This window comes from Gadus morhua, chromosome 11 (assembly GCF_902167405.1).
Source record: "Gadus morhua chromosome 11, gadMor3.0, whole genome shotgun sequence".
In the NCBI taxonomy this organism is placed as follows: Eukaryota; Metazoa; Chordata; class Actinopteri; order Gadiformes; family Gadidae; genus Gadus; species Gadus morhua.
Window position 1 is genome coordinate 4,664,452 of NC_044058.1, and position 13,402 is coordinate 4,677,853.

Below are 13,402 nucleotides of genomic sequence, written 5' to 3' on the forward strand. Positions count from 1 at the left end.
GAATGATGAGGTAACAGGTTGGAGCACAGAGGTGCAGTCTCACACTCACCAATAGATGTAGACAAAGCTACAGTTACAACTTGGTGTTATTTCAGGTTGCCATGACAAACAGATGCACTATGATTGTCACCACAATTTTGCACAGTCCATATTTTATCCGCCCCCAAAAAAGATTTCTGTTTTCTTTGCTTGTGAAAGGGTGGGATGTTCAGAATCAGGTTTCCCCAAACTTTCTGTCAACTTTCTGAAAACTTTGTTTTCCACTTCATTAACTAGGGCAGTGTAACCACTATTAAAATATACATTTTACATCTATATATCTATAAACAGATAGATATCCATTGATATATTTGCTGTTACTGTGTAATTTGTTTAATTTAATTCCAAATAAAGATGAAACTGTATGCACTGACATGAAACTGTTGATCAGACTCACCCAGTGTGTGTGTGTGTGTGTGTGTGTGTGTGTGTGTGTGTGTGTGTGTGTGTGTGTGTGGTCCAACCTGTGAGGGAATGTTGTTCCAAAGAACATCTGTCTATCTGACTCTTTGTTACAAACCCATCTACCATGAGTCAGCCGGGGACAGCCCTCAGACCCATCAGCCGCCCACAAATGGGGGCTCCACGTGCCAGTCTTCTTTAAGGGTCAGTGCAGGTGGAGCAATGGTCCACCTATATAGTAAGATAGATGGTGTCTGTAAATCATACAAGTGAATGTGTGCCTCAAATTTAAAGATGAATAAACTAACAGGCGTGCAAGTCTTTCACACGACTGTGCTTGCTTTTAAAGTCACAAAACAGGTTTCTTTTGAATGGAAAGTTGAAATCGATTCCATACATATTTTATATTCTACAAATATACAATTAATTATTCAAAATATGCAATAGATTATGCAATGAACTATGTTCATGTCATCATATATGTTCACTTCTTGGCTTTTAAATTGGGAAAACAAAGTAGTCATTACCTCACAATTTGTATTTACAAAAATGGCACAAGCTTGTTTAAAATGTAATTAACAGAAAATGGCTTTCACAATGCATTCAACATTTTCTCATTAAGTCTCTTTAGTCAGCAGCAGCCCGGCGGGTGGAGGTGTTGTTGCGGTGGAGCGAGTGGGTGCGTTTAAATAGGATCAAGAAGGGTGGGGTGGCCAGTGTTGAATTACACAATGCCACCTCAGCCCTGAGGGTCCGACATCGTTGTGTACTCCCTCGTTCTCTCTCACTCTCTTTCAACACCCCTTGAAGTACTCTCCATGCCTAACTTTCCCCGGCATGTCATGTCCCATAATTTGACTGGGAGAGAGGCAGACCCTTTGCCATGCTGTGTGTGTGTGTGTGTAAACTAGAGGTAAGAATCATGCTGCATGAGGAATATATTTAAAAAATAGTCCTTGTTTACTCCTTTGCTACGTATCATGAAAAGGGGGGCTGCTGTGAAACTTACCAATCAAACAGATGGAGGACAGACTTAACTTCACATGTAACGTTTATTTTTCATTTAAGCACTGTCGCCGGCTGTAATCCTGAGCTGGATGCTGATGAGTAGGGCATGGACACAACGCTTCACAATGACATCATGGTTCTCCCAGGGCAGGAGAACAGCAATAGTGGCCCCATACATACAGGGGCCTTCCCCTGGGGGCCAAACGCAGACTCAAATTCACAACAGGAATGTCAACAGCGTTGTTTAGTTCCTCTACTTATCAGCTCTCTTGTGAGCCACCTCCTAATTGGCCCGTGGTTTGTAGGGAGGTGGTTTGACTGGCAGAACCTGTACCGTTTTCTTGTTGAAAAAATGAAAAATGCGGCAAGGGGAAGGCTTTAAGGAACGAACTGCATCTTTGGCGTCTTCTAGGAGCAGAGTGAAGGTGTGTGATAGCGTTTACTAGACACACCCGTGGAGGTTCATCCAGTAACCAGAGATGTGGAGAAACAAGCCGAAAGGAAGCGTTCAAGCCCATTGCTGGATTTCCAGCAACTGGGATAGGCATGGGTTGAGGTGTGTTCCAAAAACACAAAGGCAAGAGACATCATGCAATGGGGAAGTAACTCCCCGTTTGAATACACACATAAAAAACTAGGAGATGGTGTTGGAGTGGGAAGATATTGTTTGTGTGTTCATGATAAGTATAAGCAGTGCATTTGTAGTTGGCCATATGTAAACAATCTCATAGTAGTACTACTAACTTCTTCATGCACTAACGTTTCCGATACAATCTTTAAGGTATTATATCAAATGTATATAAAAAAAAATGAAAAAGGCATGATACAAACAGGTTATTAAAATCCATTAAAGCAGCCACACATAATACTTTTCTCTCACACTCATGCACACTTTGGTTCACAAAAAAGCACAGGAGGAAAATCTTAATTTGCTACTATGTAACTTTTCTATACTTATATTGAGAACAAGATATTCACGGCGGAGTGTGTAGGATTTTGTGGCTTCTAGCGCTGAGTTTGCAGATAAGAACTAACTGAATACTGGCCCCTCCACTCCCTTTCAAACGACCTAGGAGAAGTTACAGTGGCCTGTAATGGCCTGTAAGAAGGAACCTCCAAAATGATACCGTCTACGACAGCATCGAGTAACTAAGCGGCAAGTTATGAGCTTCCTTGATCGATTTATAATTTGTATTTTGTTATTTAGTCTGTAAAAATGTCTGCATGCATAGGTCGCAACCTACAGGTAAGAGAGTGATGATGATAAACAATTACTCCCTTTGATATAAATGTGCCTTTTTGAGGTAACAAAAAAGAAGGATGTTCATTTCCATGTGATTACACAAGTTTAAACGTACTCGCATACATATTCCATTTCTGCCAAGTCCATTCCGCTAGACGCTACGAAACTCTACACACTACACCTTTAAATATATCTTAGTGATTATATTTTATTCAACAAGTTATATCTCGATAAGGCTTCTAAAAATACATGTTGTGCAATGTGAAACAAAGAAAGACGATATTTTGAGTTCATGGTGATTTGGTATAAAATACATTAATTTCTATTTTTAAACATAAATAAAAAAACAAAACAAAAAAGGCTCTATTATAAAAGCTAGCGATGCACAGGTCTTCCACGTACAGCATGATATTCCGATAAGTGTGTATGCGCCCGTGGAAGTGTGTGTGTGTGACCCTACAGCAGGGCCAGGTCCAAGTACTGCCCCCCCGCGTTGGTCATCAGAGGCGGAAGGGGCATGAGAGAGAGGTCCCCTACGCCGGACTGACCAATCAGACTGCTGCTCAGGTGGGGTACCGCCTCCAGGAGACTCTAGATGAGGAAACAGAGGGGTTAAAGAGAGGCTCAGAAGGGTATGGTTTAGTAACTACTACATATTACTGTGAGCAGCAGGACTACAAGTGTACCCATCCTCTTCATCTACAGTCCCATACACAGAATAAACTTCTTATTCCCCCCCCCAACTTAGACAACCTACATACATCTACACCAACCCTCAATCCCCACCATCGAACACCTTTAAGGTCATGGAGCAGGAGAAGCCCAGCCACTACCTTGTAGACCTGAGGACACGTGCAATCATCTCCAATATAACTGAACTCTCCCTCTAGACAAGAGTTAGATAGTAGATTACAGAGAGAGGGCTCTTTGACAGCTCGGACAACGTTTCCTCTAACCAGTCTCATTGTTTAGACATGACATTGCTGAGGTAGTTAGCAGTTAGTGGGAACTTTCCTAACACATCTAAACACACACACACACACACACACACACACACACACACACACACACACACACACACACACACACACACACACACACACACACACACACACACACACACACACACACACACACACACACACACACACACATCCTTACCTGCAACCTGTCTCAGTGTCTCTGACACGTTAAATACACACCCATTCTTTGGACTGCGTAAGCAAAGTCCTGGCGGGGTCATGGGTGTGCATGAGGCCGTGAGCGTGCATCGCGAGTCCATCGTCTGAGGCGTACTGTGGGGTAGAGGGGAGGGGGAGGAGGCACAGGAGACAGGAGCTCAGGGTTAGAGCGACACTAGGGATGCGGTGATGAACCAGTTCTACTCCTAACCACGCTTTAAAGCTTCACACTTTTGTAACCGTGAAGGCTCAGCTAAACCCATTTAGTTCTCACTCTCCAAAATGGGACATTATGTTACATTCTTTTTCTAATTTACACTCACACACACTTGCACACGCGCCGCGCATGGATGCACACACACACACACACACACACACACACACACACACACACACACACACACACACACACACACACACACACACACACACACACACACACACACACACACACACACACACACACACACACACGTGAATCTTCCAGAAGGCCCAGTTGCTCCAGTATGGGTATGCTGGTGACAGGACATTCTCTTCTGTCGCGCCCAAAACTGTATCCAAGTCCCGGGGACCCTGTCCAGGTACAAATGATATCTGTTCTCCACCAGGGATTTATTTTTCCTCTTCCTCAACTCTGAGTAGGACTTCAGGCAAGTCAAGTCTAAGCAGGCAGCAGTATGTATGAGAGGAGGGGTGGGGCCGCAGAGCAGATAAACTTGTTTGATAGCCTCTGGGCAAACACGGTGGATGTGTGAGGACACACACCCACAATGGAAGGAGATTTGAATACAGCATTTGGAAAGGCATCCTACTGAAAAGGCATGTGGGAATGCCAGAGGCAATGTAGACAAGAGTTGAAGAGCAGTTCTCTCACACACACACACACACACACACACACACACACACACACACACACACACACACACACACACACACACACACACACACACACACACACACACACACACACACACACACACACACACACACACACACACACACACACACACACACCCACCCACCCACACATAGTACCTGGTATCCTTGCACGGCACTGATGAGATCTTTGACGCCGTTAAAGGTCAGGCCAGGCATGCGCACCAGGCCCCCGGGGGAGGGCAGGTGAGGGGGGGTGGGGAGGTGTGAGGGGGAGGGATAGTAGCCCAGAGTGTTGGGAGAACCAGGAGGACTAGAAAAACAAACAAGGGTGTGGGGACCAGGGACTCATTCAGCAGTGCAACAGGAAAATGATAAAGGTCATATGATACACATGATATAGGATTTGGTATCTTGGTGAATTGTTTTAAGAAATAATTCAAAAATGAATGCAATGAGAGTAGCACCTGTTACATTACTTCTGTAGTAGCCCTACCAAGGACTAAAGGGGGAGGAGTGATACTGACCAAGCTGGCTGATGATAACCCATTGTTTAGTTATCAACTAACCTTGTCCAAGTATCTTTCCTTGGCCGACCACACACATTGAGCAACAACACAAATCACTCTTTGGCGGTGGGCCGTAAAACAGGGAGGCTCTGGCCGTGGGCGGGGTGCTTACCTGGGATAGTATGCTGCGTAGTTCATGTACACCTGAGTGGACGCAGGGTAGTAAGGGTGCCCGGGGGCCATTGTGCGGGGGGCGAGCATCATCTGGCCAATGGGAGGGTAGAGGGCAGCGGCGGCCTCCGCAGACATGACCGGGGGGGCGCCGGCGAAGGAGTAGGTGGGAGGAGACAGACCTGGGGGAGGGGCAGAGGAGGGACAGGGACTAGGGGTTATGAGACAGTCTATAAGGGCCAAGAGGACAGACAGGTGGGATTATAAGAGGACTAGTACTAGGACCCTGATGTCCTTCTCTGTAGTATGTTGTAATGGAGTTATATCCTGTTGTCAGTGACCTCACATGAATCTCTCGTCTCCATGCATGTGAACCTCTGCATTTCAAGTCATGTTTCCTGCTAAGCCCCGGCTAGGGACTACTCTTTATTGTCATGTGATCAAAAGCTTGTTGTTGCTATGGAAATGCACAAGTACACATTTAGGTCAGAGAGGAGAGAGTGAAAGAATTTCTACACACCCAGCGCACAGCTCCCCTACCAAAGGTCCACGCACGCACACACACACACACACACACACACACACACACACACACACACACACACACACACACACACACACACACACACACACACACACACACACACACACACACACACACACACACACACACACACACACACACACACAAAAAACTGGACGCACGAATAACCAAAACCCACACCTCTCAGTCCTCTAGTGTTGTAATGGTTGTATTATAGTGTAGTAGGGCTTGCGGCATGTGAAGATCAAATTAAACCACTCCAGTAGGTACGGGTAAAGAAGTGCTGCTACCCGTGCCATCAAAATAAACTCGCTCTTAGATCAAAATGAACAAATGTGGAAATTAAATTTGAAAATTTAAAGTGCAGAGCAACCAGTTCATTAAAAGTCATGCAAACATCTAAAAATCTTTGAGAATCATACAGAAATGTTGCAATAGAACCACACAAACACACACAAATGTAAGAACACACAAGATTTGATGGACACAGACACACACTACTCCTACCCCTGGGCTCAGACCAGAAGCCCCCCATCATCAGAGTCCTAGATTGGAAAGAGCCCAGAGAAGAGAGGAGGCAGAATTGAACCTCTAACCCCACCTCTCTGCCCCCATGGCAGGAGCCCACCTACCCCTGGCAGTCCCGAAGCACACCCAGCTCCCAGCGGCACTTACGTCTGGACTTACATGGCGGCGGGCTGAGCCCTGTCCCACTCCTGCTCCGGCTGTGTGTGTGTGTGGGTGTGTGCGACAGTGTGCCCCCCATCAGCACCAGGCCCATCTCCTCGGCGCTGCAGGGGAACACCTCCACGTAGCGGCAGTTGACCCCCCGGGGCCCCGACATCATCTGCTTGTGCAGCCGCTGGGAGGCCATGAAGGCCCTCTCTGGGGAGGAGATCTGGATGAAGCAGTCCCCTGACGGGCGGCCCTGGGAGGAGGGGGGAGGGAAGGCCAGTGACAGGTTAGCAACTGGTGTGAACGGGGCTAGGGCGGGGCCGAGGCGTGGAGCTGCTAGGGGCTGTAGGCCCTCACTCTGATGCCGTCCACCACGGCCCCATATGTAAAAGATATTCAAATGATGGGGCCGGCTGTGCTGGAGGAGAAAGCCAAGTGGATTGGATGGGAGTGGGGGATTGCAAGCGCTTCATATGCACAGTCGTATATTGAACTTGTGTTTCAGTGGACGGGACAATATTATTTATTATCATATTAACAATATTCATAAAAACCCAATATGCATACGGGTCATCTCTGGTCAAATAATCCGATAGCATCAGGAGAGACGCCAGCAAGTTAGACTGCCTCCCTTTGGACGTGGACCGGCCCGTACCTGTTGGTTCAGCACCATGTGCACTCCGTGGGGCCTGATGTCTCTGGTGAACTCGCCCAGGAAGGTGAGGATGTCCTCAATGGTGGCGGTGTAGGGCAGCCCTCGTAGTCTCAGGCAGTCTCGCACACCGCCAGGAGAGGGCAGGAGAGAAACGGTGGGCAGCATGGACACCAGGGGAGCAGGGGCCACAGAGATGAGGGGGGCTGAGGAGTACCGGTTCAACACCTGCAAGCCCACACACACACAAAAGATACAGTTACACAGTGCTCGGCGAACACACCTAAAAGACCATACAAACAAAGATACAGTTACGCACTGCTCGGCTAACACACGGCCCAGAGCAAACAAGCAAACAATACTCCACCGGCAGCGTCCCCTAACCGGCTCATCAGCCCACTGACACTGTTTGTTTTACACACTTTCATCTGTCAGGAGTCTTGTCCGCCCCTCAACTAAACTCTCTGCCGGAATTCACATTACACACGCATTACGGAGAAGGAAAATTCATGACATACTTGTAATCATTTAAAGTTTAAGTGTGTGGGATTGTTTGGAAATTTTACGCAACTGGTTTAATCATTCATTTACAGCATAGGGTCTATTAAGACTCTGGATAGATATGGATATGAAATGGTTGCTTCACACAAACAAGGAAGAACAAGCTAGACAATGTCCCTTTCAATGCGCAGGTGATCATGAGTTGTTTAACTCATTATCCAGTATTGTGTGTTTAAGATATGTACACCCCACCCTTAAACCCTCTTTTGACTTCAGCCTGAGCAACTCCAGAACCACCAAATTCTTAACATATGTCTACTAGTAATTATTTCATTCTGTAGTTTAATTATCTTTTATGGTCAATTTCAAGTGATTTTGTGTTTCTCGTAAAAGGTGATCTAGCTTAAATACTAAAACAATTTGGTTCTTCTATTATGGCCAATTATGGTAAAGAGCCATCTGGCTGGTGATCGATTGGTTTGATTCCTAGTTACAAGGTATGCTTCCAGATTTGAAACCACAGCGGGTGCCTCTTCTGACTCCCTCGTTGCAGAGGGGACAAACCTTTTCCGCGGTTCACCTGGTTAACAGCTTAAGTCTGCCAAGTTGGTGTTCTGATGTAACAGCCTAAGCAGCAGAATCTATATCCACCTCTGAACTCCAAACCAGTGCTTCCTACAACGCCCCCCCGCTCCTCCCTCCCCCCGCTGCCCTTCACTCCTAGATGCATTGACTACTGACGGACCCTCATGCCTCTACCCACCTGCTGCACCTCCGCGGCCGTGCTCTTGAACAGCTCGATGTATCTCTTCCCCAGGATCTCCTTGTGCTTCTTCAGGGCGCTCTGAGCGTGCTCCTCGCAGGAGAACAGGACGAAGGCGTCCCCGGTGGGGCGCCCGTCTGGGTAGCGCACAAACAGAATGCCGTCGCCGCCCCCGCTGACGTCACACACCTCGGTGGGCCCCTCCCCCTGGCCGAAGAAGGCCAGCACCTGCTCCTGCGTGGCGGTGAAGGGGAGCCCCCGCATCCTAACGATGACCTGGTCCTCTCGGGACAGGAACAGGGCCACCTCGTTGGAGGTACCTGACGCCCAACCAGAGAGAGGCAGAGCTTTGGTTAAGGGGGGAGGAGAGGGCCTCATCGATACCGGTCGAGCCAACCAGAGAGAGGCAGAGCTTTGGTTAAGGGGGGAGGAGAGGGCCTCATCGATACCGGTCGAGCCAACCAGAGAGAGGCAGAGCTTTGGTTAAGGGGGGAGGAGAGGGCCTCATCGATACCGGTCGAACATCTCCCACTCGGATCATCCTTGATAGCTGTTCATTAGCATTAGTGATGCTTCCCCAAGTCAAGGACGGTATTCTAAGCTTTATTCTGAATTGAATCAAGGATTAACCCTTATCATTGTACAACCCCTTAAAACGATTGGTGACAATAAGGGGATTACATTTTTGTTACAGAGACAATCTTTCTTTTATAATGTTTAAATCATGAGAGTAATTCTGAGCCCACATCTGCTGGTTGATACAATCGGTGTGGCGCTAGGAGAATGGGGTACCCTTCATAATAAATACATGAACATACATAGCAGGCGTAAGGGGATGGCCCTGACTTGTTGTGGTAACAGTGATGAGAGGCTCCCTATTGTTTCTGAAGTAGCTAACACAATGACATATCTCCCAAATCAAGGGATTGGTTTTGCATGACAATGAGACAGTCACTTTAGTAAGTAAGCTTTTCATTCAATAAAAATATTCTATCCAAGTTTTTAAAGTTATCTCTGTACGCGGTTCTGCCGAGAACTTAACATTCCCAGAAATGTTTCTCAAGTAAATTTGCTACGTGGTTCACTCACCTCCTGCTATCTTCAGGAAGTCCTCTCCTGTTGCCTTGTAAACCTGAAAGTAAATAGTAAAAAAACACTTCAGCCGGTGCATTGCTTTGCCAATACCAACAAGGTATCATGGGGTGTGACATTGATATGGAAGGGGCTGAATTGTTCCCAAGTGCGAGGAGCAATGCTGATGAAGTACTGGACGGTAGCCCCAGTGAGCTAGATTAAGAGGATTTACCTCAATGTAGCGGTTCCCCATGTGGTGCTTGTGTCTCTGCAGAGCCAGATCTCTGTGCTCTTCATTGATGAAGCGCACCAGAGCTTCTCCGTTCCTCCTTCCCTGAGCGTTAAGGCACAACGCCGCACCACCTCTGTAGTACAAGACCACATATTCCGTTACAAATACTTTGTAAATAACACGCTGTGAACACATTAAGACATTAAGAAAAGCAACAGAAGTAAATAGTTAAGAAACGTACTTGGCAATGTTGAGTCCTCTGAAGAAGCGAGCGATGTCCTGGTCTGAGGACTGCCAGGGCAGGCCTCTGGCTCTGATCACAGAGTTATCGCACACCTTCTCCATCTTACTGCTGCGCACAACAACATAGGGCCAATGAGCATGCTACACGAGGACTTGGAGCAATTGTGTATAGGTTTTTACTGTACTGACAAAGAAGTTCTGCTTACCATGTGCCCGTTTCAAATTTCTCGTTGACTCTCTCTGGGTACAGAAATGTGTGTGCTGTAATGGAGAAAATGTTTTATCGGTATTGGTAATTATTGGTATTATTCTTAATAATAAATTATTTCTAATATAAATATGTATATATATTTTGCAGTTAGTCACAATTTGATAAGAGCAAATACCAAGTATGTTAATGTCCTATTGTGGTAACCTAAAGCCTTGTGTAGTAAAGCCACTCACAGAGGGGTTCAGGGAGCAGGGCCAGGGCGATGCTGGCCATGGCCTTCACGTTCTGCACAGCCGCTTCTCGGGGTAGCACCTCCGACGAGTCCAACACCGTCAGTTCATCCACAGGTAAGTTTAGAGCTGGGATTGATAGAAGTCAAGGAGACCACAGGAGGACACACAGCACCAGCCCATAAAAGCATGTTCTGAACGGTTTTAAATAGATATAAAAAAAAAATACAAATAATAGAGTATTTTAGGGCATGGAAGACCAACCAGGAGAGAGAAAAGGGGTGTTCAGGAGAGAAATAGAAACGGAGCCAGAGAGAGAGAGGGATAGGGAGGGAGACGTCAGTAGTTCCGTACTAAAGGGTGTGTGGGGGTCAGCCCTGTTGGCTAAACACACACTCTTTCACTATACGCTTAGCCCAGTGCTGCCATTGTTTCTCTATTTGCATTTCAAAACCTTGAGTCTTGTAGCCAACACCCCATGACTTGTGAACCTTTAATTTGTGCATTTTCTGCATGGTGCGCCATATGTCTCCCTCACTACCATGCTGGGGGCAAACAGGCACTAAAGAAATCCCAACAAAAACAAACAAACAAATACAGCAGACCATGCGAGCACCCAGCCTCCTGAGGGAGGGGGCTGACGGCAGCCAGGGGGGTGAGGATACATTCAGCCATGAAGTGCACATCTACGGCCTTGAGGTCAGACGCAGGGAAGTGCTTTCTGAACTCCTTCCGCAGGTCAAAGAATGAGAAGAAACACTCTGGCACCAGGAGGTTCTATAGACACGGGGAGAGAAGGTCCATTTCAAACAGTGTGTGTGGCGTGTGAACAGGCCACAATGCAGCAGCTGGGTGACACGGCTTCAGGAAAGTGACTTTCATCTTTATTGGCATCATTAGGCTGTGTACTTAAGCTTGAACAGCATAGAGTTCAAATGTGATGCGCATTGTTCCACATCCCACGCCGTCCAACAGGTTGAGGGGTCAGCTCCGTGCGTGTCGATGTATTATGTACACTCTCAAGAATTCAGTTATGTTAATAGCTCTCTGGCTCGACAATGCACTGGCAGAGTCGCTTGGGAGCAGCGGGCTGATTGGAGCAGGTTATGTAGGTCTCTCCCTGCCTCTTGCCAGGTGTATCCACCCTCCCCACGCACTCACCTTGCCTGCTGCCTGGGGGTGAATGACTTGCCGAATGTGGAGCTGTCCGTCAGTACACAAACACACCGAGGTGCCTGCCCCTATGCTGTTCACCTCATTGGTTAGTGTTAGGTGAAACTGTAAAGGGAGAATAGGAAAAGTATTTGTATTGGGCACACTAAAGCATACACATCATGGTGCAGGATGTGTTGGTTTCTGTACCATTGTTGATTTGGTTTCAGGAAGCAGCATCCATTTGGTACATTAGAACTGTTATTCAGTCTGTATTAGGAGCATTATTATACTTATTCAGCAACAACCACCCACTTCCCAGAAAGTGTGGTTCCCTACCATTCCATTACAGTGCCTATTAACCCACTGTTTGTGTTATGATGTGCTTAAACAATTGTAACACATCACATCATGTACGCTTATAAACATTAGTGTAAAGGATGATTTGATTGCTTGTACTCCAGTAGATTATATACCTGATTTAATGCACTCTCCAGGTTTGCGGCAGTTGAGACAGAATCAGTGAGGGATCCATTATCTTCCTCCGCCTCCTCTTGTTTTTCTGTCAGGTCGCAGAGCTCCTGCTTGATCAGGAGCTCATTCACCCTGCCCAACTGGTTTGAGGAGACACAAACATGTCAGGCAACTGCTGTACATAGCCTACACCTCAAACGATGTCAGCTTACACATATCACAAGCCTTATGTCAAATGTTTAACAGCTCCTTACATCATCATAACCCCCTATGTTTACTGCCCCCAATGCAATTAATTGTATTCGACATTATAGGCCTATATAACTTTAAAAGAAGAATATCTCTTTTTTAAAAAAAATATCTACCGTTTTGTTCTTTAAGTCCACCAGCTGCCACACTAGTTGACCGAGCTCCTTTTCGTCCGATCCCAGCAGATCTCCGCTGGCGCCAGATGTGTTCGCGAACAACACCGCCAGGTAGTCTACCTGTGCCGTCATTTCCAAAAAGAAAAAAAAAAGAAATAAAGCGTACCTAATAATACAATCTCTTACTAGAGAACTCCCTCAAAAGTGAACTAGAAAGAAACTAGCGGTGGCAATCGTCTAAACTAGGCTCGTACACCTTCACGCCAAAGCATTTAGGCGAGGTAAATAGCTCCAGGTTTAGAGTGGGAAATATATGCAAAACGTCCGGCAGTCACCATAGTGGAGAAATGGCTGTGGTTCCGTTTTTGTAGTGTGCCTACCTGTGGAGTCACGTGACCATATACCTGCCCTCCCTGGTTCAGGTGGTTTTCAAATAAGGACGTGGCAGATAGACAATCATCACATCACTTATGTGACACAATAACCTGCCAATCCGCTAGATCCTATACCATACATGTAGTTAATGTAATAAACTAAATTAATACATTAATTCGTATAAAAAGTATCAAAAACTGGATAATGTGTCGGTCTAAACGTAGTTTAAAGTGTAAATGAAACTAGGCTGGTTTCCTCTATTAAGTCTTGAGTTCCTCGATTGAGTTTGCATGCAAATCACATTTAGTGAGATAAAGCACAAATATTTAATTTCGCTCAGTGATAGGCCTAAAAGTTGATTTATTTATACAGTGAGTTCATACCATGACTGTTATAGTTTTAGCACAAAGCATGTGAATACTTTAAATATGTAACCATCAACCATTAAATAGGCACGGTAATTTGTAGCGCGTTTCCGCTGA

General features: G+C 46.2%; 1 protein-coding gene across 6 annotated transcripts; it reads right to left on the minus strand.

Moving 5' to 3' along the window:
• Window positions 1-1,474: 1,474 nt before the first annotated feature.
• esrp1 (epithelial splicing regulatory protein 1) lies at window positions 1,475-12,907 on the minus strand. 6 transcript variants are annotated; one of them, XM_030371251.1, is made up of 16 exons: window positions 12,546-12,907; window positions 12,183-12,320; window positions 11,716-11,832; window positions 11,220-11,331; window positions 10,558-10,683; window positions 10,320-10,374; window positions 10,112-10,219; window positions 9,871-10,003; window positions 9,654-9,696; window positions 8,565-8,884; window positions 7,304-7,528; window positions 6,649-6,901; window positions 5,431-5,611; window positions 4,909-5,062; window positions 3,895-3,987; window positions 1,475-3,283 (listed from the first exon to the last, which is right to left on the minus strand). In XM_030371251.1, the coding sequence occupies exons 1-16, from the start codon at window positions 12,675-12,677 to the stop codon at window positions 3,149-3,151; spliced, it is 2,325 nt and encodes a 774-aa protein (XP_030227111.1). In that variant the 5' UTR covers window positions 12,678-12,907; the 3' UTR covers window positions 1,475-3,148. The 6 variants fall into 6 exon arrangements, with proteins under 6 accessions (XP_030227111.1, XP_030227115.1, XP_030227112.1 ...); XM_030371255.1 differs by having other exon boundaries at window positions 3,854-3,987; XM_030371252.1 differs by having other exon boundaries at window positions 6,661-6,901; window positions 10,112-10,222.
• Window positions 12,908-13,402: the final 495 nt, after the last annotated feature.

Coding starts and splice junctions, on each gene's coding strand:
- esrp1 (XM_030371250.1), bottom strand. CDS start 12,677: ATGACGGCACAGGTAGACTACCTGGCGGTGTTGTTCGCGAACACATCT. Junction 8,885..9,653: donor CTTCCTGAAGATAGCAGGAG/GTGAGTGAACCA, acceptor GTTGGGCGTCAG/GTACCTCCAACGAGGTGGCC. Junction 6,902..7,303: donor ACATGGTGCTGAACCAACAG/GTACGGGCCGGT, acceptor CCCTCCTCCCAG/GGCCGCCCGTCAGGGGACTG.